Source organism: Pyrgilauda ruficollis, unplaced genomic scaffold (genome assembly GCF_017590135.1).
Source record: "Pyrgilauda ruficollis isolate IOZ18807 unplaced genomic scaffold, ASM1759013v1 scaffold59, whole genome shotgun sequence".
Taxonomy (NCBI): domain Eukaryota; kingdom Metazoa; phylum Chordata; class Aves; order Passeriformes; family Passeridae; genus Pyrgilauda; species Pyrgilauda ruficollis.
The window spans coordinates 2,042,385-2,066,515 of NW_024527599.1; the positions used below are offsets into that span (position 1 = coordinate 2,042,385).

The 24,131-nt window shown below is 44.0% G+C and overlaps 1 protein-coding gene across 14 annotated transcripts in view; it reads left to right on the forward strand.

Moving 5' to 3' along the window:
- BCAS3 (BCAS3 microtubule associated cell migration factor) overlaps nt 1-24,131 on the forward strand; it is a 297,954-nt gene that overhangs the window by 113,026 nt on the left and 160,797 nt on the right. For all 14 annotated transcript variants that reach the window (XR_005956358.1, XM_041482384.1, XM_041482385.1 and 11 more), the window contains 3 exons: nt 7,437-7,537; nt 10,576-10,772; nt 12,160-12,257. Coding sequence is in view for 13 of the 14 variants with exons in the window: in XM_041482384.1 (XP_041338318.1) it covers nt 7,437-7,537; nt 10,576-10,772; nt 12,160-12,257 (396 nt within the window). In the remaining variant the exon portion in view is untranslated. The remainder of the gene's footprint in view (nt 1-7,436; nt 7,538-10,575; nt 10,773-12,159; nt 12,258-24,131) is intronic.

Below are 24,131 nucleotides of genomic sequence, written 5' to 3' on the forward strand. Positions count from 1 at the left end.
TGCACTTCCTGCTCCCTCTAATGAAAGCTGTTCACCCTGGGCAAGACTTCTGTCTCCAAGCAGCATTGTGGTTCTTTATGGCCCCTTTTATATTCCTTTCATACATTCCATTGACAGAAATGAAAATTACATCCACAGAGCTAGTGAGTACTGTGGAAAGTCTGAGGGTAAGGTAGTGTAAGAGAGTGTATTAAATACCTGTGAGTATGTGCTGTGAACACAGACACTGTGAAAACCAAGCTGTGGTGCCTGGAATGACAGCCAAGGAGTGCCACAGGAGGAATCTGGACATTCTGCTCCTCCAGCCCTCCTCAGTGCACAGGAGAGAGAGGTGCTGCTCTGCTCACAGCTGAGTGAACTGGTCTGATAATCCCATTTTGTGCTGTTCCTTTTCTTTCTCCTTGCATACTTTTGAGGGTGCATCTTTAGCAGTGGATTTGGGATGGAGGAATGCAGGTGCTGGCACATCCCTTTCTATATATGTAACTAGAGTTGTGTAGCATTTCTGGGAGGCCAGAGCTGCTCTTGCTCTGGGTATGTTCAATGTCTGTCACAACAAGCTGGGTTTCAAACAGTAAAACTGATCAAAAGCAGAGCCTGTGCAGTAACAACAATTACTCTGCTGTGTGGTTACGAGGTGTTCAAAGCCTTTCTGCTCTGGCTCTGTGGCAGGGCCACGCTCAAGCAGGAGCTTGGGGCAGTTTCAGCTGCTCCATTCCAGCATCTCTGCTGGGCTTTACTGGTTCTGCACTTGGGCCGTTGAACATAGCCCATTTCTGGAGTCCATCCCTACCCAAACCCAGCTCTGACCTTGCCCTGGAGTGGGGGAGTTTCACCTGAGTTCACCTGAGCTGCTGTGGAGAGGAGCTGGAACAAGCCATGGGATGTGGGTGAACTTTCCACCTGCCTCATTTTCCTGTGCTGGTCAGGATGTGAATGGTGCCCAAACTCCTGCCCTTCAGCTGTACCCAGTGCCACAGGTGAGGGCCTTGCCACCAGCTTGTGTCAGCTGAGTGTCCCAGGCTTAAAACTGCAAAATCAGAGTGCCAGAGGATCCATTTCCTAGATTCCCACTTTGCCCAATACTGCATCAAGTCAGTGAATAATTTTCACCAACTTCTACTTTATTGTAGTACTACTGTATTATATATATGTGTGTGTATATATATATAAAATTTTTTTTTAAATTATTACTAAGGTGACAATATTCCTGGAGAAAAGTGATTCCAAGCAGGCATTACTAATAGAGAGTGTGTTTAGGGTTTCGTGGACAGAGTCACAAATGGTGAAAATGGAATTTTCAAGTTTGCTTCTTACACTTGGAGGCGTGACAGATTGCAGGTTAATCTGCCTCCCCTTCCTCTTCCAGAAAAGGTGTTTCTAATGAAATTGAGTTAATTAGGGAAAACTACATTTCCCTAAAACTGTAGCCTGCACTTTCTGCTCCCTGCAAGAACCAGGACTGAGTGTTAAAGGAAGCAAATTTAATTTCTGGCTGAGCACTGAGTGATTGGAGGAAATGCATAAAACGTTGAGTGAGCAGTGGAGTAACTCACGATACATTCTTGTGAAATATTTGTGAAATAATAGGGCTGACAGTGCACTCTGCAAGGTGCATTGGCTGCTGGGAATGTGCCTGCAGAGTTCTGATGCAGGGACAGCCCTGGGCCCGTGCGTGGCTTCCTGAGCTCAGCCCCAGCTCGCCCTCCCCAACGCGCGCGTCACGATCCGCCCGCTGGAAACTGCGCCGGCACAGCAACTCAAACACTTTCAGATGTGTACAAACAACAGTAATGAACAAGGGCACATGCTGAAATGGTTCTTTCCTCCTCTTGCATGGTCATCTGGAAGTCCTTAGAGCAGGGTCCGTGAGCACGCAGGGGTCAGTTTTCAAAGCGGCGCGCGGGGATTTCGCCGCGCGCCGCCCGTTGCCGTTAATGGGAGTCAAACGGGTAAATCCCCACGCACCGCTTTGAAAATTTACTACTAAGCCTCTTGACTTCTCACTACATACTTTGATTGTAACAGTAATCCATGGTTAACATAATTTTCCCGACAATAATGTCAAACATACTTTTGAAGTTGGTGAATTATAGAAATAGTTACCTCTTCCATAATTCTTTAAAGATGGCCATCAGATGGATTTCACCGTGGCTTCGTGCAGTTGAAATTATTCTTTAACTCAGAAAGGAATATATTTGTTCTGTTGTGGTGCCGAACTGATTGTCTGCTCACAGTCTGAGTGTTGAGCAGCTTTAAGGTGCTCCATCCTGTGAATAATATCAGGTTCTAGCTCTGCACAGATTTAAAAGTGCATTGCCTGGGATGGTCTCCTAAGGGAACTTTGGAGATGGAAGCTGAAATTAAGCCCAGGGAATGTATACCAGTCTTCCTTGGGGGAAAAAAGTCCTGTTGACTATCAGACCAGTGTGAGTAAGGAGCAAGTAAAGCAGTCATCCAAAAAAAATCTAAGAAGAATTAATCTCCTAATTACAGACCTAGCTATGTCTTTATTAAAGTGCTGATACAGAGAGTAGATGGTCCATAAAGCACCAAATAAACTGTGGACAGTACACAAATAGTGAATGAATCCAGCTCTAATCAACTGGTGGTGTGGAGTAACTGTCAGTCTCGCTAAACTCCTGCTTTACAGCCCTTTTTTAGCTTAACTTTACTATATTTATGCATATGAGAATCTCAGAAAGTCCTAACAGGAAAAAAAATGAGCAGGGAGTAGTTTTGGGTAAAAGAGGATATTTTAATTTGCGTGCCATGCTCCTGTGGGAGTTTACAAGCTGAAAACTGCATTAAAACCAGAACTTTGTTCAGGAACGTGCAGCCACAAGAAAAATTACATGGAGCATATCTCCAGCCTACAAACAGTTTATTGTTAACGTGGCTGGGAGTGTTCTGGCAAAATGAAATCCTGGCCTTTGCTTTGTTGTCACACTTGGGCAGAGGTAGAGCCAGAGGCACAGAGCTCTGACACAAACCCACAAAGCACGTGCTGGATGTGAGCTACACAAGTGTGGGACACCAAAACCAGCCCCTGACAGAGCTGAGATCACATCAATAACAGGGAAGAATGGTGAATGTGGTGAATTTGGAGTGGCTCTGTGGAGACCAGAACCATCACATTCTGCTGGTGGTGCTATGGAACAAAGGCATGAAGGAAATAATTCAAATTGTGGAGCTGAATTTTCCAGCACAAGGACTCCTGAAGTTTGTTTGCAATCATGTGATTACCTCAGGTCTCTGCACCACCTAGATGTAGCTGAGGAACCAGAGAAAAAACCATCAAAATCAGGTGTTAAGGTGGGGTTTTTATGGAAACAAGGGATATGTCATTTTTATCCTGGGTACCTGTTCACCACAGACATCACTGGAGATTGCAGGGGTTATTTAAGAGTACATTGTCCTGTTCCTACTGCATTTTAGAAACTCATTTGACATTATTAACGTTAATTATATTAAGTTATAATTATGGAGATGGAAAAGGCAAGCTCTCTGGGTGTCTGCAGGCATGTGCACGGCAGGCAGCACCAAACAAACAGGCTTTGTGGTGCTCAGATGCCTTTGTTTGCTCTTAATTTGGACAAACATGCAGCCCTTAGAGAAGAGCACATTGGGAATTTCATATATAACTCTCAATTAAATTGAATTGTGCAAAGCTTATTTCTATAAATGAGAAAATTAAAACCTTTTGGTTCAAGAAGTACACAAAACTAAGTAAAACTAATGATTTATTGTTCCCAAATTAAAGCCATAAGTGCACACACTACAATTGAACTGTAGTGGTTCTTTGTTCTAACACTTTTATGCTGCTGAAAGATGATAATTTATAATCCTTGAAGGAAGATTTGTCTTAGCTTTAGGTATTTATTGTATAATTAGCCCATCCATGAGCAAACCCACTGTGTGTTAATTCCAATATTCCTCCAATGTGTATTTATCTAGCTCTTGCTCACGTGGCAGGAATGTCTGTGCAAATTATTTGAGATTAATACAAATTGTTTGTTTTCTCTACTTGTCAGTAAATATCAAGGAGAAGTTTCTGAACAATGAGGGGTTTTTTTACATACTTATCCATGGAACTGTGTGAATCAGGTCTGGAATTCCAGGGGAATATCAGCTCTGCTGTGTTTCAGCCTTTGCTTTGCCTTGTGTTGACACTTGTGTCTCCACAGTCCCTTCTGTGCAGTTTTCCTGGCACTAACAATTATCACACAAATAACTTCATTTGCAGTGTGTTTTTTTCAGATACAATCTTCCTTCAATATAATGGTAACATCAATCCTGTCAGTGCAGAGAAGGGAGGCTTGAAGGAGGACAGAGAGTAAAGGTGCCATTGTTACTTCTGAGCAGCTCAAAGATCCTTTTTGCCCCTTGCCAAATATTGGTGGCAAAAATCTGATTTTTGCTATAGGTATCAGTCCAGTTTTTCAGAAGTGTCCTTGAATTTTGAATTTTGGATTGATTTAATAAGCAGACTGTAGGAACTCATATCCTGTCATACTGCACAGACAGAAGTTCTGTTAGATTTTTAGTAAATACTTATTTTTTGTACTTTTTCACTTCGTGTATTGCTAGGTTAAACAGACTCATTTGGAGTCTGATATTTGATGTGTTTGTTCCAGATGTTGGTGTGAGAGCAGAAAAAGTTAAAATTTAGCATAGCTCAGACATAAGGCATTGAATTGATTGTTTTAGGAAGGTACAAGGCACCTGCAATTGCAGTAAAATATCTCTGTGCAGCCAAGGCTTTCTTGCTCCTGCTCTGTGTCTGCTCCATTTGTGACTTTTCCCAAGGAAAGAGAAATTACAGGAGGACCAGTAAAAAACATTTGCTACAAAGCTTTGCAAGAATTGGAATTTTATTATTTGTTATCCTGCATGGTTGGGAAATTCTCCATAAATTAAAATACTCTGTGCTGCAGCATCAGAATAACCTCGCTGATGGGTGAAGTCTGTTGTAATTTCCAGTGTGAATTCAGATTTTCAAGGAGTTAAGCTGGAAGATAAAAGATTAATCCTGAGTTCAAATTCCTGGAAATGTCCTTCCAGGGTTAAATTAATCTCATCTTGGAGCTTGATATGGATGTGAGAGGTGTGTGCCCAGAAAAGGGGGAAAAGAGGAAAAGGTGCTTTGCATTTTTACACTGTGTTTGTTCCTACAGCTTCAAGGGCATTTTCAACTTGGAAAAATGTGCCCATATGTACATGTGTAACAAGCAGCACAGGGATGGCAGATCTCCAGCCAGGATCACTGTCTGATAAGGTCACTTCTCCCAGCACACTGCACATTCCCACTGGGAATGGTGGGAGTGAGGCCCGTGGTGAGCTGGGATCCCCCATCCCAACCAGCCCCTCCAAACTGCTTTTGTGATAGGTGTGGCACAGAAATGCTGCTTTATTAAACAGCCAAATAAATGACTGAGGGCTGACCTCAGTTGAGGCTTTATCACTGCTGCCCTGCTGCTGAACTCTCAGGCAGAGCTTTTCCATGGAATTCAGCATTTCATCACTCCTGGGTGGAAAGAGTTAATGCTGCTCTCGGAAGCTGCGTGGAAACACAAGACCTGTGGCTCCTCAGGGAAAGGCTTCCAGTGCAGCACCAAAACGAATCATTTGTTCAGCTTTTCAGTTGTTTGTTTTTTTCAAATTTCTTTCTCACTGTAAAGCCATCTTGAATCTCCAGTAAAATGTAAAAGTATTCCCCAAGGGAGAAATACAGCGACCAAGCAGGGGGGATGCTGCTCCCTGGGCTGTGGTTTTGCAGCTTCCCTAATCTTGACAGCTCTGGTAGTTGCCCTTGGGATAGAAAGAACAAAAAAAATTCAGATCAGTCCATAAAGTTCCTGTTGGTTTGAAAGCAAAACCATCTGCTGGAGCCATGAAGTTTGTTAGGGAGTTGAGTAACAGGAAAGCCTGCAGTTGATCAGCTGTGCTCTCTGAAACAGGCAGGAGGATTCAGAGTGGGGAGCCAGGAGATGTGGGGAGCATGAGGGCAACAGAAAAATGAGTCAAAATAATGGGTTTGTTTCTTTGGTTTTAAGTACAAACTTTGAGGAAGAGAAGTGGGTGCTGTGATTTCATATTCACATTGTACTGTGAATCCTCTGGAAGGAGTGTGAGTTCTCTGACAGGAGTTTGGACTGGACAGACACATCCCTCAGCCATGGAATTCAGTCTCTCATGGATGTAAGGAAGCAGATGGAGGTGGTTGCTGTATTACCTGAAAACTGGTGAAGACAAAGCTGAGATAACACCTGGGGCTGTCAGCATGGGTGTGCACAGGCACAGAGTGGGGATTGCAGGGAAAATGGCAGATCACAGCATCTCAGGATGGTTTGGGTTGGAAGAGACATTAAAGATCTTTTATTCCACCCCTGCCATGGCAGGGACACCTCCCACTGTCCCAGGCTGCTCCAGACCCATCCAGCCTTGGACACTTCCAGGGATCCAGGGGCAGCCACAGCTGCTCTGGGCACCCTGTGCCAGGGGCTCCCCACCCTCACAGGGAGGAATTTCTTCCTAATATAAAACTTGGTGCTTTATCATAGAAGCACAGAACCATTAAGGATGGAAAAGACTTCCAAAAACATCGAGTCCAACCCATGCCCACTAAACCATACCATGAGGTGCCATCTCTGCTCGTTGTCTGAACCCTTGCAGGGGTGGGCACTCCACCACTTCCCTGGGCAGCCTCTTCCATTGCTTCCAATTTTTCCTAATATCCAGTCTGAGCTTCTTTTTTAAGAACATGTTCTAAATTTTCTGGCACTTGGAATAATTCTGGAGTAAGTTGGGCCCTGAGCTGAATTTGGGACGTTGCAGGTTTGAGAGTATGGACACTCTGTGATCCAGAGGTGTGAGAAATGGCTCTGTAGCTTCAGATACTGACACACACAAACCAGGATGGAAATCCCTTTATTCCATATAGTGTATGGATTTATGCAAAGCTGTTTACAGTACAGAGGCGCCATTCTGTATTTATGGCTACCATTGTGTCTGCTTTGCCATTAAAACTCCAATTATTGGGGGTTTACTACATGGCTGTAAAAATTTGTAGTGGTTGGAAGCTTGACACATAAAGGTCAACCCTGCAATAATATAGTTTTTAAAATTTTTTAAAACCTTGATTATAAAATGTGGGAATATAAAAATACTTTGGTATTTTAAGAACCTCAGGTTAAAAGAAGAAGAGCCAATGAGTTATCTTGGTGGCTGTATGGATACATCCAAGTCAAAGAGCAGAAATCTTTTCATCCCTTTAATGTCAATATTTGAGCTCTTTCTGCACTCCTAGAAAATTTGTTGTCACAGATTTAGGAAAACACACATTGCTGTGCCAATAACTTATTTTAAAAGCTTTTTTTTTTTAAATAAATCATGTAACAATAAGTCTGATTTTGTGTTTTGTGGGTTTTTTTCAGTGGTGCCACCTGGGAGCCCTGGGCCCATCACCCGGCACGAGTCCTACGACAGCCTGGCCTCCGACCACAGCGGGCAGGAGGATGAGGAGTGGCTGTCACAGGTATGCTCTGGAGGCTTCCAGGCCAGCAAAACACCAATGGGAGCCACTGGAAGCAAAATTCACAACTTTCCTCCAAGTGGGAAGTAAACTTCCAACAGCCAGGGTGTTGCTGTGTGTGAAGCTGGCTCCGCTGCCGAGTGCGGGCATGGATCTGATGGTCCCCAGCCAGACAAAGCCCCAGCATTCCTGACAGTCACATCCCTGGGAAGCTCAGCATGAAGTGGGAAGTTTCAGGTGGCAACAACCAAGTGACCTGCCTCCCTTTTTCTCCTGGCATGGTGCTTTTTGGGCAGGGATGAAGGAAGTTGGCAGAATGATGGTGCCTTTTGGGTGGTGCCCTTCCTTTGACCATAAAAAGGGGGCAGTAGCTCATTTATTTCCTTCCTACCCTGGTTATCATTTCCTATTGAGAATTCCTGTGACTTCTGACCAGATATAAATACTGTATTCCTTTAAAACTATCATGCTTGGTGGAGGATTTTTATATGAGGTCTAATCTTTGTCTTGTTATCCAATCTTGCTTTGTCTCAGTCAATGAAGCTTCTCTACAAGAACTCAGTAAATACTTGACCATTTGGCTCAAAACAGAACCTCAGTGTAAGAATGTAGGTCATGAATAATACACTGAGAATTAGTTCCTGTTAGAAATGAAAGGTTAGAGTTAAATAAATAAATTAAATTTACAAATGCTCTGGATTTGCCAAAGCAATTACAAGGTACCTGATCCATGGAATTCACCCTGACAAATTAGGTGGGTTTCCTCTGGTTTAAGAACAATGTTGTTGTGGGAGTGATGCATTAAATGTGTTGCTGGGGTGTATGGCATAAATATGAAATATTTATGGATGGGATTTGCTTCTCCCACTGGTGAATAAATCATACAAAGCTTTTTCTGAAATGAGAGGTTAGGTTTCCACATGGACCTGCCCAGGAGGAGCATTCACTGGGGAATCCAGTCATGGGAGTTCATTTACCTGTCTGAGGTTTCAGATGTGGCTGCACATTGAGGTGTCTCATTTGTTTCTGCTGTGTCTGATTTCTCAGAGCACAAAGATGATGAAACTTCTCAATCAGGGCAGTCAACAGGAATTTTATCTCTGAGCTCATTGGGAGCAGATTTCACCTGTAGTTTTCCACCTCTCCAGGAATGTTTGGAGGTATTTCCTTATTTTACTGTTCTGGTGAAACCTCAGGGAAAAAGAGATTATGGTAAACCTACATTATGGCTGTTTGTTTATTACTATTTCTTGGAAGATATAAAATGTCAACAGAACTTTGACTGCTCGAACTTCACCACATCCATCTTTCTAGAAGAGTAAATAAATTTATAAAGGGAAATAAAAATCCCAAGTGATGTCACAGAAGAGGGATAATTCTGAGAATGCTCCTGAAATGTTTAATTCCTGCTGAGAGCAGGAGTGATGAGAGCCCTTGGAGCACGGCGATGCTTGCTCCCCGAGCAAGCCACTTCAGATTAAGCCTAAAGTGCAAGGATGTTTTTCAAAATTAAAGTGTTGTTATCAACAGCAACAGCAAGCAGTGAAAAAACACCGCCCTTCACTTCAACTTTTCAATTAGAACAGTGGGTAATGTGTGCTGTCAGTGGGAAGTAGATACAATATGTTTGTCCTGCACACAACAGGAGAGTGAATAGGAACATCTGGCCATAGCCTCAGTAAAATTGCAAAGGCATCTGTTTACCTCTCGGCTCTGTGACACTGATGGTTTCAAGCTTAAAATACACAGATTACTTTATCTGTGGCCTAATTTACGCTGCTACATAAAAGCTACTTGCCTCAGAAAGGGCTGCAGCCAAGCTGAGTTAGGCTGAGCTAAATGCAAAGATGGAAATAGAGCTGGTGGTTGTTGTCTGACATTAGCAGAGAACTGACATCGTCCAGGCTTTCAAATTGCTCCTTAAAGATGGAGAATCACTACTGGTATACATCTGTGTACCTATACAAAAATCTGTTTTCATTAATTCCCTCACTGATTTGCATTTCTGCTTTGAGGCTGATTGTTGTTTTAGCAGAAACTGATAGGTACTTCATAGTCTATTTTCTGTTCTAAAAGTATGAGTTCACCAGAGCTTAATAATTGCATTTTATCTTTCCTTTTTCTGATCTTTAAAAGTTCTTTTTGATTTTTAGTCTTGTATTGCATGACCTTTCCAGCCTTAATGATTCTATTCTCTTGATTACGAAGTTGTATGCTTTGTTTACCCTTTTATTTACAGTTTTTTTGATCACAAGCACCCTACTTCTGCTAAATTGTCAAAATTTTGGTTAAATGGATGTGTTTGTGTGGACCCTGTCTGTGGCACATCCATGGTTGTGTTCCTGTGCTCAGCATGACCTGGGCTCATCCCAGCACTCTTGCCATGGCTCTAGGTTATGGATCTTGTGCTTCCCACAAGATGCTCTGTGCTAGCCTCTCCTCACATGTGCCAACAGGAATTAGGAGCTGTGATTTGCAATCCAGCTCTCACTGTATCCATGGGAAGCAGTTGAAGCTGTGGACTTTTCACCAAGCAGCTGTAACAAAGCTGGAAGGAGCTCCCTGGAAGCTCTTCCCTCACCCTGCTCAGGATGGGGATGTCTGGGGGATGTGGGCTTTTGGTTCCTTTCTCTGCTCCATGCAGATTCAGGCAGAAGTGTGTTCCCTTCTGGTCATAGCATTCGAGTTTTAGGGTGTATTTCATCATGGCAAGGGGAGGAAAGAACAGGATCAGGTGAAGTGGTGGCCAGGATGAAGCTTTGATCTTTAGAACAATTTAAGAACTGGAGTTCAGTGTCCTGAGGCTGGTGGTTCACGAGCTTTCAAGTCTCTGCAAAAAGCTCTTGGCTTTGGCTGAAGCATCCATTCTCCAGCAAAGACATCCCCAATTTTGCTCTGTTAAACATTGCTGCAAACACCCTGGCTCAGAACACCCTTCTCACTTGAGAACAGCAGGATTCCAGGAGTCCAGCCTACCAAAGGAACCCCTCATTATCTGGAGTTGCAGCTCTGTTAATCACTGCCCATATCCCTTCCCACAGGTGGAAATTGTGACTCACACTGGGCCTCATCGACGCCTGTGGATGGGCCCTCAGTTCCAGTTCAAAACCATCCACCCCTCCGGCCAAACCACCGTCATCTCCTCCAGCTCCTCTGTGCTGCAGTCGCACGGGCCCAGCGACACCCCGCAGCCTCTGCTGGACTTTGACACAGATGATCTGGATCTCAACAGCCTCAGGTAAAAATCAAACCTATTTCCCAGCTGTCTGACATTTGCTGTATGTGGGATGTGTCACATTTTTTATCAGCCTTGTCCAGAGGAAAGTCTTGGAAGAGCGTGTGATGCACCAGCGAGAAAAATCAGTCCAGGCCAAGCAGCTCAGATTCCTTCTGCTGTCCCTTCTTGGGCACATGGCAGGCAAAGTCTGCACAGCACAAAGTCTGGTGGCCTTGCTCAGTGTCCTCTTGCCTTTCCCACTTTCTGCATTGCTTAATAAATTCATTTTCTCAGACGTGAGTGGGAGCTTTGTGCCATGAATTTAGACAGCGGTCAGTGTGTTGGAACAGTAAGTGAACTTCTGGAATGTTTTCCTCCTCCCTGTTTTTGTTTTTTCCCACTCCTTTTTTTCCTTCCTTGTAATTCTTTTTCATGTATTTAATTCATCTGGTTTTGGACATTAGCTGATTTGGAATTGGGGGCAGGGGATGGGCTTAGGGAAGGGAAGGAAGGAGAGCAGAGGTAATGTGGGTTTACATTTACTGGTGATTTGTAGAAGAGATTTATGCTCCAAGTGTTTGTGTCCTGCCCAGTAACTCCAGATTTAACAAGTTTCCATGCTCCTGACTCTGCATGTGATTTGAAGTCCAAAGTTCTGTGGTATGGACTTGGATTGTTTGGGACTGTGTCTGAAACTCTTAGGAGTAATGCAACAGAGATGGATAATATGACTTGTCCCATGAAAAGTGGGCAGATTGTCCTTGGACTGGAAATCCATGGGTTTGAAACGTGTGATTTTTCCTTGTGTCTTATTACTGCCATGAGCAAGGATGGTGCTGTCAATTTTTTTTTAAATATATATATATATAGGTATACACATGCAGAAAGAAAGCAGAAATAAAAAGAAGTAATACAGATCTGTATTACAAAAGGAATCAACAATTACAAATGGGTCTTTAAAACCCTGCTGTTGAGGAGGGCAATGGAGGCTTTTTAACCAGGTTTGGGTGGGGTGATCTTTTTCCTTTGAGGCTTCCTGAGAGCTCCCATCTGAGCCATTCTTTGGGAATACCCACTGTGAGTCTCTAGGTGGATTATCCCAATCTCAGGTGCACCAAGCAAGAGAAACCAGAACTTTCCAACAGCTTTTAAGCAATTTCACAATTGAATTGCTGCTTGTCCCAGGTGATTCTCGTTTGGGTGAGATTGGGTCCACCCCAGGTGGTGGCTGTGAATCCTCTGCCCAGGGACGGGTGCAGTCACCATCCTGGACCTGTTCAGAAAAGGACTGGACGTGGCACTCAGTGCCATGCTTTAGCTGATGAGGAGCTGCCAGGTCATGGGTTGGACTTGGTGGCCTTCAGGGTGTTGTGCAGCCTGGCTCACTGTGTGCTTGTGTGGTTGCCAGGATCCAGCCGGTGCGCTCGGAGCCCGTCAGCATGCCGGGGTCACCGCGGCCCGCGGCCGACCGGCGCGGCGTCTCCACGGTCATCGATGCTACTTCAGGTAGGAGCACCCTCATTTCTGTTCCACATTCAGCAGCCTGCTCTTTTGTTTTGGCTGGTAACGTGTGTACTAATAGTTGCCATCGAGGTTGTCCTGGTTTTCTGCACCACAGGGTAAGTGCTGTCTCGTACAAATACTCGATCCTGCCGTAATGATGATTTTTATTTCCCCCCTCCCTTACCACTCAAATGTGAAGTCACAGCATTGTGGTAAGATCTGGACACACTATTTATGTAAAGTTTAACATGAGCTATAGAATGCTAAAAATTGCCTAAACTAAAAAGCAGAACATTTACAAATACTAACACTGAAATGCTTTTATTAATGAATGCCTAAAGCATAGAATATTACAGTTCCATCTCGTTTATAAAGTAGCTTTCATTGAAATGTAATCATAAATGTAATTGATTTCTGTGAACACTCGGGACAACAGGAGAGTTTATCTAATGTTTGTGTAATAGGCACATTTTCACTGCTCTGCTCTGAAAAGAGTGTGTAGATTTAATACTACAGTGGTTGTGTTAATATCAACAGAGTAATAGATGTACTATAAAGTTCTCTTTTCCCCTCAGTGCTGGGGAATAGCCTGTCTAAAGAAACAAGGGCAGCAGCAGAGCTTTATGTTCCAGTGCAGCTGTACAGCGTCTGAGGGTCCACACAGCAGGATTTTGTCAAATAAAATCTCTCACAAGTAGAATTATTAAACACACAGCATTAGTCAAACAGTCAAGTCGGAGAGGATTTTAATCTTCAGTGATTTGAAAATCCCTGGAGACTCCTGATTGGATTGAGGTTAAACTGTAAAAAGAGACTGTAACACATACAGAAAGGGGTTTCTGAAGGTTGGTTTAAAGAGAGTTAAAATAAAAGCTCCTGTTTCAGACTCTGTTTGCTGTTTGATATAAATGCTGAGTCCAAGATACTTCATTGTTTGCCAAATGAATTTATTTGGGTATTACAGGATATTTCATATATGTGTTTATAACAGAGTTCAATAGTAACCACATTTACTTTGGATATTGAGAATTGTCCTTATAAATTCCATTTCAAATATTTAAAAGTTGTTAAATTAATTCCTGTTGGGCTTAGACAAACATCTGGTGTTGGTTATTGAAGGGGAATTTTGTTTGTTTTACTACATGGCAAAGTAATTTTGAAAATAATTGTTTGATACAGAAGAAAATATTAATGCATCAGTTATGATTTTTTTTTTTTGCCTAGTTCATCTATAGTTATTGCTCTTAAAAGGTTCCAAGTTGGAATCACAGGAGAGCTTCAGGGTGTGTATGTGACACTTGAGATTCTGAGTGATTAAAGGAGAGCTGTGCCTCACTATCAGCTGATAGAGAGAGAGATCTCAGCATTATCAGGGTGGGGATTTTTCCCTCCTGTGTAGGAGCAGTGCCTTCACCTGTGCCAGGGATGTGCAGTAATTCTGAAATGTGAGCATTCTGTGACTGTAGCACTTCCTAAAGCTGTGTTACTCCATCTGCAACAGAAACAATGGAAACACAGGACTGTGCCTCTTCCATGCTGAACAGCTTTTCCTGAGGTGTGGATGGGGCTTTAATATGAACTGACTCATGTGAATGTGATGAAGCCTCATTTATAATGCCTTTAACATGTGTGTCTATATTAAAATTGCCAAAATCCATTGTATACATTGTTAGGACACTAAAAATATATTTACTGTACAGCAGTGACTCAGTTTGGTTGTAACACTTCATAAGTTTCTTGTAAACAATACATGGGTTTTGTCAGGGACATGCTGATGGCAGTATTTTATTTACTTCACCCAGAAAGGTTGGGTTGGAATTGATTTTTGATTCAGGGATTTTAGCATCTCTTTGCAGGTTTTGTGTTGCCTGATCCTCACTCTTTCCCATGCAGAACTTAGGGGCTCAGATTCTAAATAGTGTGATGGTTTAGGGGTGTGAATTGTTGCAGAGTAAATGAGACAAAAGGAAAATATATACACTGTTTTTGAGATTTCAAACTGTTCTTGTACCAGAGCCCAGCAAAGGAAAGAAGAGTATTTTATGTTTATTTTCTTCTCCTCTCACCTCTGAGATGTGCAGAAAACTCCATTAATCTCAGCTGTGGATGGGAAGGGTTTGGCTTTAACACCACTCATGTACAGCACTGAGTTTTTGTGCTCCAGTCCACCACTTTGAGTATTCTCATTTCCTGCTCTTCCCACGGCGTGCCCTACACAGCTGATGTTCTTTATGGAAAAGCCATTTTTAGCTTTGAAGGATTTTTAAGTAGGTCATAAATTTTTCCTGCCTGAGCTGAACCAGGAAGTGATTGTTCAGCTCTGCCCCTGCACTGGAGCCTGTTGCACTTTATGAAGATGCTTATCTGGAGCTTTGATTGCCTGTTGCTTGGAGATGCAACCCGAGTGGCGCCTCTGCTTATCTGACTCATCACTTCTCCTTCCTATCAAAAGACTTCAAGTACATGTTTATCATCTCCATTATCCTTCTGCCATTCCCAATAGCTTCCTTCCTTCTCCCCCATTGGTGACAATTCTGTTGTTGCATTTATTAAGCATTTTGTGTGCCCTTTTTTTTTAAGCATGGCTTTTTCCTCATGTGTCTGTAAAACTGTGGTGTGCTAAGGACAGTCTCATAAGATCACTTGGAAAAGTCTTCATTTAAAAAGTGCAAAATTCAACAAATAATGTTGTTATCAATAATGAAAATTTGCGGTGGCATTCTCAAGGTGGATGGCTGAATCTGTAAAGGTTATTTGGATGTGTTTTAAAAATGCATATTACAATATGGTTCTATCAACTCAAAATTCTCCTAAGACACTCTTATCTGCTTTATTTTTTTCAAGAAAAGTTTGCAAAAATTCAGTCACCTAAAGCTACTGGACACTTGTCCCTCAGTGCACATATTTGAGTCATATGCATCAGAGAGAGAATATACCCTCAAGGATTAAATGCACTGTAATTCCAGATGCTGTTCCAGATTGGCAGTTGGAAATGTTAAAGGGGGACAGCAGTGAGTTTAAATCTTTGTAAAGCAGGAAGCCTTTGGTGATAATGCAGCAGCAGCACTGCAGAGGTGGGAGCTGCTCACTGTGCAGCAAGGAGAGGTGTCTGTCCCTCCTCCCCAAAGGTGTGCTCAGGCTCTGGGCTTGGCTTTGACACAGGTGGGTTAAGCCTTAGCAAGTCAGGTTCTATTTATGAGCCCAGAAATGAAAAATAAACCTTAAAGAGTCCTCCTGTGTGCAGGTGATGCTGCAGATGAAGGTCACACTCTTTACACACCCACACCAACCAGGCACCTCTGAATTTTCATTCTCTGACCTGTGGAGGAATGACATACATCATGTGTGTTACATATCTGAAAAAGCAAACCTGGTGGGGCTCTCTGAATAATGAATGATGCAGAAATCAGGGGTATGGGCAGGTTAGGATATCTGTACAGTCAATTCTCAGCTTCCAGAGCTGGAAAAGCTCCAGAGAAAGGATTTTGCAGCAGTTGCTGGTCAGTGAGTTTGCCCACAGAGCTGCACTGAGTGTTTCCCTTCAGCTGCACCCCAGGTGTGGGCTCAGGTCCTCAGGTGTGCTCAGTGACTCAGTCCTGCTCATTTAAGAGAAGTGGCTGCATCTGTGTGTCTGTCTATGGAAAGCCTTGTTTGTTCCCTCACACAAAGAGGTTTTGGACACTTACCATCAGCCAAGTAATGATTTGGTTGTGTTGCTAGTAGAGGATAAGAGCATTGACAGAGGAATTGTCTAATCTCATGTTTTGCATCAACCTCTTCCTTTCCTGCTGGGAGGAGATCACAGAATAGAATAATAAATCTACTTCTTTCTTGCCTAGAATAAATACAGAAATTGAGTGGGAAGGATTTCAGTGAATGGCATTATTTAATGAATAAAATTAATTTGTAGAAGAAAAAGATCCTGAGGATTCTTTTCCTCATTAATTGTGTGTGGGGTGGAGGGAACCTTAATGTTCTCAACTGAAACCTGGTGAGTGCTGTGCTGCAGGGGGATGCACACATCATTTTTTAATGAAGATTCTTTATTACTGTTGTATGAAACTCTGACAGTACTAAGCTCTCTTCTGGTTACTTCAATCAATGCCCACTTAAAATCAGCTTGTAATTTAGTACTTCCCTCTCTTTTGTGTGTGACTGGCTGGTCATGGACAGAGAGTTCTGCCTGCAGAGGGTTTAATGAACAGAAGAATTGACTGGGGCTTTGTGGGGGAGGGAGTTGTCCTTTTATTGTTCATCACCACACCTGTGAGGCAGAGACCAAGGGACAAATTCTTACTGTCCAGCAATGCTCTCACTTAGAATTTAATAAACACTTCTGCTGTCACACCTTAAACCATCTGAGCTCCTTTCTGTTGTATGCACAATCAAATATTTATTCCCAAACGCTGTACACCACAAAGTGCTGCCTGGGAGCAGTGCAGATCAGTTATTCAGGTAGTAAAGATGTGTGAATGCAGCTGGCAGATGAAGTCACCACCATTGTGAATTCCCAGGCTGGCCCTGCTGCCACAGGCAATAAATGCCAGGCTGAGCCAGGGCTGGGCTCCCATTGCAGGAGCTCTGGTGTCAGGGCTGCCCTGCTTGAGTGGAGGCAGCCAGAGCTGCAGGGCCATGAAATCAATCCTTGACCTGAGCCTGTAATTACCTGCCTGGGATAAAGGTGGTTTGTTGTGGCAGATAGAGATTGCACTCAGGCCTGCAGAGGATAATGCTGAGCTTTGAAGGCAGGGAAGGGGTTTGGCCCCTGGGCTGTTCTTCACAGTAATTGAGAGGTTTTAATAATGGGCAGAGAACAAGCTGCTCTTAGGGGGCATCACCTGTTCAGTAACACAAAAAACCAACCCAGTGCTGCTTGGTTTGTAGTTACTCATGCTGTCAGCCTAAATTTACATGAGTTTAAGTTATGTTTCTTTCCTGGAATAACTTCTGTGCTGATCCTGTTAATGTATCTATTTAAAATGCTTATTATGTTACCTATTTGCATAACATTTTCTGCATTATTCCCTGGCTAGTGACAGCATGTGGGATATCTCAGGTATCTTTGTTTCCTCACATGTGCTCCTGCTCTCTCCATCCAGCTCATCTGCCTTGCTAAGTGTGTGTGTGTGCATGAGCTGCATGATGCAAAATTCTGGTACTTAGAATGTTTTCAACTTGATTTATTTCATCTAATTTGAGAAAATGTTATCTGATGATTTTTGAAGAGAGCCTTAAGACAGAAGTGACTCTCCCAGGCTCCAAGATGCCAATGCAGTGTACATGATTACATCTGCAAACAGCTATGCCCTATAGACTGGGGAGATGTGAGGAGAAATTGAAGTGACCTGACACTACTGATGGGGCACTTGCTGCTGGATCATTGCCTGGACTGGGAAAAGACTCAGCTGCAGGGATCCATGGAGCAGCATTAATGTCTTCAAACACTGGTGGGTGTTTTCTGGAGGCAGGAGAAGTACACTGGAGAGGACAGGCATGGGAGCAGTGAGTGAAAGGCAGCAGAATCATTAGATGCTGATTTAATTTTCCACCCTGTGATGATTGTGGGTGGTTTAGTCAGTTCTGGAGGTGGCAGCTCACTCCCCACAGCACAGTGTGGTGATGTGGGGTAGCTTTGCCCTACAAGGGACAGAGGAGACTCCTCATCCCAGTTTGCCTGTGGTACAACTGAGCAGTCTGATAGTGATTGAAGCAATTCAACTCTTTTAAGATGGTTGCATTTCAAACCAAGTCTGTATCAGCTTAAAAAAATGCTGCTGCATGCATCTGATTTCAGTGGTGCAAGTGAAAATCAAAAATCAGCAATTCCCAGGCCCTGCTGTGTTGGGTGGAGTTTGACTTTGAGCAGTTGATGTTCCTGGAGGTGCTGCTCTCCTTGTTCACCTACCCCAGGTGCTTTTTGGCCCAGCAGTTCCCCTGTTGATGTCACAGCTCCCTGAGTGAACTGTGACCTCCCCAGCACCATAACCAAATCCAGGGGAATGGGTTTTTTCTTCCCACAGGAAGATAAGTTGCAGGAGGCCCCCAGGGCCCTGGTGCTGGTCCCTGGCACAGGGCTGCTGCTCCCAGACAGTTGTTCCTGTGTCACACACCCTGCCTGACGCGTGTTCAGGGCTCCATTAGTGCAGCCTCTGCTCAAGTGTGAGCCACTAACTTCCAGCTGGGGAAGGCACCTTCAGTTCACATCAGCTGAAAAATGGCACTGGGCTAGAGCATGGTGTAAGCACAGAAAAAAAAAAAGCCACGGGTTTATTTAGGGGCGAAAAAATCATCTTGTTATCTTGGGTGTTTTGTGCCAGTTAACAAAAACTCATTATTAATACGAGATTCTTATGTGCCCCTTAATTATCTTTCATCAACAGCTGTTAATGCTGTGTGTAGGTAGCTTTAAAGCTCTGAATAAGTGGGAAGTGTTGATTCTAATCATATCTGACACCACAATCTTCTGTGGAACAACACATGAGCTGAGATTCCCGATGGGCTCCTGTAGGATACAATATTTATTATAGCTGGAGATCTAAGAGCTCCCAGCTACTGTTAAACTTACAAGAGATCCAGAAACCTCAGTGTCTGTACTTGTGTTTTGAGAGATTGCACAGAAATAACACACCACTGGTATTTGCAGGCAGCGTGTGCATTGACATTTCTGCTCTTTTCCTACACTGCTTAAAGGAAGCATTTTGCAAATCTTTATCTTTTTATAAGCTTGTAACATATTCTAAGCTCATCTATTAATCTAGACTGCTTGAAATGGCCTTAAAATGGATGTGCAAATTAAAAGAGTATTTGGATTTTGGAGTGAGTATTGTTTCAGGGAAAGCTTTATTTGTAATCAGTTTATAATAGAGACATTTTTATTTAGTGATTTCATTAATTAGGCTTTATCTTTCAAAGTATTTGCTCACCATTTCCCATGTTTGCTTTGGAAACATCTAAATACGCCTCATTATTTCTTGTTGCCACTTTGGCCTGCAGTCTCTGTTAGATGTTAATGGTTTCAGCCATCAGGATTCTGGTTCTGATCCTCCCCTCTTTTCAGGAGGTATTCCAGAACATCAGCCCTTGTCCTCAAGGCTCTGCAGACCCTTCCTTTTGTCTTTCATTTTCCTCCTGCTGTAATTTTTAATGTAGTATCAGCATAAGCACTTATTTTCACCACTGTTAATCCAAAAGGAGCAGGTTTTAGCAATTGTCCATCAGAGTGTGATAAGGATGAGTGAGCAGAAGTGTGGATTTGGGAATGTGACACATAAAACTGAGCTCTTTGGCGTGATAAATTAGCCAGGCATTTAATCTACTCAAAGGTGGAGTTTAATACCTTGAGGGTGTTCCAATCACAGCCTCCTCACCCTGGCTACTCACTGGAGTAAAGATGTTCTCTGTTGGGAATAAATATTTATATCTTAAGTTAAAATACAGCCTGTTGGTGCTTACTTGTGTGTATATTTTATTGCCTTAGTGACGTAAGGGGTAAAGAAACAGATGGAAAATATTTTGTTTTCCTTAATTATCCACCACTGTGGGATACCCATTGGCTTGGAGCTGTGGCTCCTCCCCTGCCTTGGACTCCATCCCTGGCATCACCCCAGCCAGATTTTAATAGTTCTTTATCTGCTGCTTATGTTGCTTTTAACTTTCACTTTTTCTTACAACCCAAGCTAAATTGGGTGCTGGTTACTGCTCCAGCTCTGGCTGGAGAGCTCTGAAAAGCCAAAGCTGGTGCCAGCAAGTGGCTGCTGCAGAGAGCAGGAATGGGAGCATGGGGTGAAAGGAGCCCCTGATTGTCACCATCCTCCTCCTCAGCTGCTCTGCTGTGCAAGGAGGGTCCTGGAGGTCCCAGCCTCCAGCTGGGGGGGCTTTTATTCCTGCTTGGAGCAGCTCACCTGGGATGTCCTCCTTCCAAAAGGAGGAGTATCTGAGTCTCTTCTCTCACATGAAGCCCACCACTCCCTGTTCTTCAACCTGGTGCTGCTCCCCTTGTGGAGGTGAGAACAAGCAGGGCACAGTCAGCAAGGACAGAAAACAAGTTTGGGGTATTGGCATCATTATCCTGGATCTCTGCAGGTGAGAGGTGGTCCCTGAGCCCTGGTGCCCCAAGGCTCTGCTCAGTGCAGGCCTGGAAAATGGAGCAAGGGAAAAGCAAAAGGTGCTGATATGAACAACATATGGTTTTTGCTGGAGTTTGGCCACAGATTTAAGGCCTCAGAGTGGATTCCTGGGGCCTTCGTATCCTATCCCAAAACCAACATGAAAACCTTTCCAAATACATTTTATAAGCTCTGAGATTGTAATAGTCCTATGAAAAATCCCATGTCCCCAGGTCAGCTGGGGTGCAGAGCATCCTCTCCTGAAATCCCAGGCTTGCCAAGCCTTTCTTGCCTGGCATTTCCCTGCAGCAGCAGCAGCCCTTTGTGCCTGGTGTGGAGCAGCCTGGGGGCTCTGGCCCAGCTGCTGGCCCTGGAGCTCACATCTGCTCAGGAGTGCCTGGCCCTGTGTCCCAGCTGGCCCTGGCTCCCCACAGCCCACCTGGGCTGCAGAATAACTGCTGCATTTGTGAGGCTTTGGCACAGCTTGGGGGAGTGGGAGTTTTGGGAGCTGGCTCTGCCATCCCCCTTTGTGCTGCGTTTCCTCCGTGCTGTTGGTGTGAGAAGTGACACATCCATAGCATCTTTCAATTTGGGATACTGCAAAGAATCCTGACTATTCACTCCAGGAAAGTGCTTAATTAATTTTACCTAAGTAAGCACTTACCTTAATTAAATGCTTACTTAATTTTACCTTGATGCAAAAAAGCAGGAGAAGGCACTGTTGCAGTAAGAATCTTGCTAGCTCCTTGCAATTCCCATTAATTGGGTTTTTCACCTCTATTATTTACAGCAGGAATGCTGAGCAAACCACTGAGTACTCTACTTTTTGCCCATAACTTAAAATATATTTTAAAAATATGGATGATTTTACTTGTGATTGAATGTAAGATGTGGTAAATGGCCGTAGATCATCTGCAAAGTTTTTGTGTTGCTGGTGGATTTTTGACAAGCAGAAAGTTGCCGTGAAAGAATTTGGAGAAGCAAAAAGTACTCTGCTAGTCTTTTGGTTTTGGTGTTTGTATTTAAACTCTAGGAAAAAAACCCAAATAAAAGCAAACCAACACTCAGTGTACAGTGAAATGTTTGCAGGGAGCTGCATCTTAGCACTGAAGTTAGATAAAAAATTCACTGTATTGTAAGTGAACCATTTCCCCCTTGATTTGTGTCCAAAATATGAGGAAAAATCTTGCAGCTGCAGTATGCATTTTACAAAAGAACATATGCATGCATTTAAATCATTTACATTTCATCTTTGCTTTCTCTTATTTTTAACCCATATTATGGTGAGTGACAGCGTGTTTGGAAAACTGAGGTTGAAAGCAAAGTTTAAACTTTGATGCCCAGTAAGCTGAACTGCCAGCAGGGCTTCACTATTTCATGATTTTATTTCAAAGTTTGGCTCATGCTTTTTTCCTTTCCCTCCAATGAAACGTGATTGAAACTTTGTGAATCTGCCTGACAAAAACAAAATTAAATTATACTGCAGTTGGTGTGTGCTGGTCCTACAGTTCCTGCAGAGGAAGGTGCATCCTGGGAGGATGCACACCTTGAAGATGTTCTGTTCTCAGTGAGATTATTAATTGGTGATCATTAGGTGGTATCAAATATTCCCCATGCCGTGAAATGTTTTTTTCTGGGGCTGAGGAGGGGAAGGTGGAGGGGCAGCAGCTCTGTCAGCCGTGGCCATTTCTCAGCTCAGTGGAACTCGGAGCAGGAATGACCAGGAGCTTGGGCTGGGGGTGTGATGCTTTGTTTAGTGCCATCAGCAGGCAGCACTCCCCCGCTGCTGTGCATGAACAAATAAAATCCAGCTTTATTGGCCTAGTTATGGCCTTTTAATAACCCTTCAGTGAGGGATTGTGCAAGGCGTGAAGTGTGAGCGCCCGCCCGGGTCACGGCTCGTGGGGGGACAGGGAGCTGGCACGGGGGGACAGGTGAGGGCTGCCCCCTTTGCCAGGGGACAGGGAGCTGGCACGGGGGGACAGGTGAGGGCTGCCCCCTTTGCCAGGGGACACAGAGCTGGCACGGGGGGACAGGCGAGGGCTGCCCCCTTTGCCAGGAGACACAGAGCTGGCACGGGGGTGGCAGGTGAGTGCTGTTGCCTTTTCCAGAGGGACACGGAGGTGGCAGGTGAGGGCTGTCTCCTTTTCCAGGGGACACAGAGCTGGCAGGTGAGGCTGTCCCCTTTGCCAGAGGATCATGGAGCTGGGCTGTGCAGAGCAGCAGCACCATGCAGAGGTACCCGGTGGTGCTGGGAACTGGGCTTTGTCACCTTCCCCTCGTCCCACAGAGCTGCCCTGGTGTGGCACTGCCACCGGCGCGGTGACAGGACACGGTGCCAGCACCCAAAGGTGCCCTGTGAGGAGCCAGCCACAGCCTGGGCTCTGTCACACAGCCAGGCTGGTGCAGGCCACCAGAGCTTGGGTGCACTGCTGCCTCTGAGCCCTGGGGGTGGCAGGGACAGTTTGGCACACACAGAGCCACAGGGTGTGCTTGTAAGTGCAGGTTTGCAACTGGGATATTTGCACTCATCTCTTGGATTCAGAGCTTAAAATACAAAGGGATTGATCCCTAACAGCTTGCAGAATTTTTTCCTCATTGTCTTCACCTTCCTCAAGAGTTAAACTTCCAGTTCTTAATTTATTTTCCTGGTAAAGATTGACTGATAATTGAGGATGTCACGTGGAGGACCTGTAACTTATTAGTATATCCATCCTTGCATGTTTAAAACCAAGTCAAGAAACTAATGAGGTTACAAAAATATTGCTGATCCTGAAGCAAATACAGTTGGAGAACATATGCTTTGGTTTTACATTTCTGCCTGTAAAAGGTGACATGTCCCGTGTTTGTCATTTAATTTAACATTCTATATATTTTTAAACGGCTGTATGATTTGAAATCTCCAGATGCCAGGCTTTGTGCTAAATGAGGTTGACAGTTCAGTGATGTGGAAGGCCATTATCTCACCTTTGTGCTTCTAAACTGTAGCCACTTGCCTCTGCCTGCTCATAATGCATTTACTGCCTTACAGCCCAGGAATTTTTAACACCTATTGAAAGCATTAATTAGCTATGCCACACTGATGAGCACTTTAAGTGAAAAGCAAGAATTGATGCTGCTCTTGGAGTTGGTATTTCTCCCACTTCAGAGGATAAGGAGTACCTAGAGAAATGAAACCCCATATTTCTCAGCACACTCAAGCTGTGAAGCCCTGAGTGTGCCCTGGCTGTCACCACAAGTGACAATGCCACCTCTGAGCTTCTGTCCACGTCCCATCCCTGTCTGTGCCTGGGACATGAGGCCATGTCTTGATAAACAGCTCTGAATGGCTCCATCCCTGCCAGCTGGTGCTATCTATAACCCAAAAAACCAAAATTCAGCCTTTTGCATCCCATTACTGCTGTCCTGAGTCAACAGGTCCCAGATAGGATCATTTTTCTCTTGGAAAATGGATAATCATTACTAGGCCTGTTGAAGTTCAGTAATACAAGAATAAATGTGTCAATTGGATCTTAAAAGCTCACCAGCCTGAAACTCTCCCTCTTGTCTGATTGGGCCTCCAGTGCCTTTGATCACCATTTTCTCCTCTTTCTCAGCAATCTTCTTGGTTTTCCCTGTTTTCCTGGGCCCTTGTGACAGTGTTCTGCTGCAGATCCCAGCTGTGCTCAGGCTCCAGAAGGTTTGTATGATTAGTCAGCATTTGGTTTCCATATATAGCAAAAGTACGTCTGGAGAAAATATTCTTATACGTCTTTCCAGGCAATAGGATCAA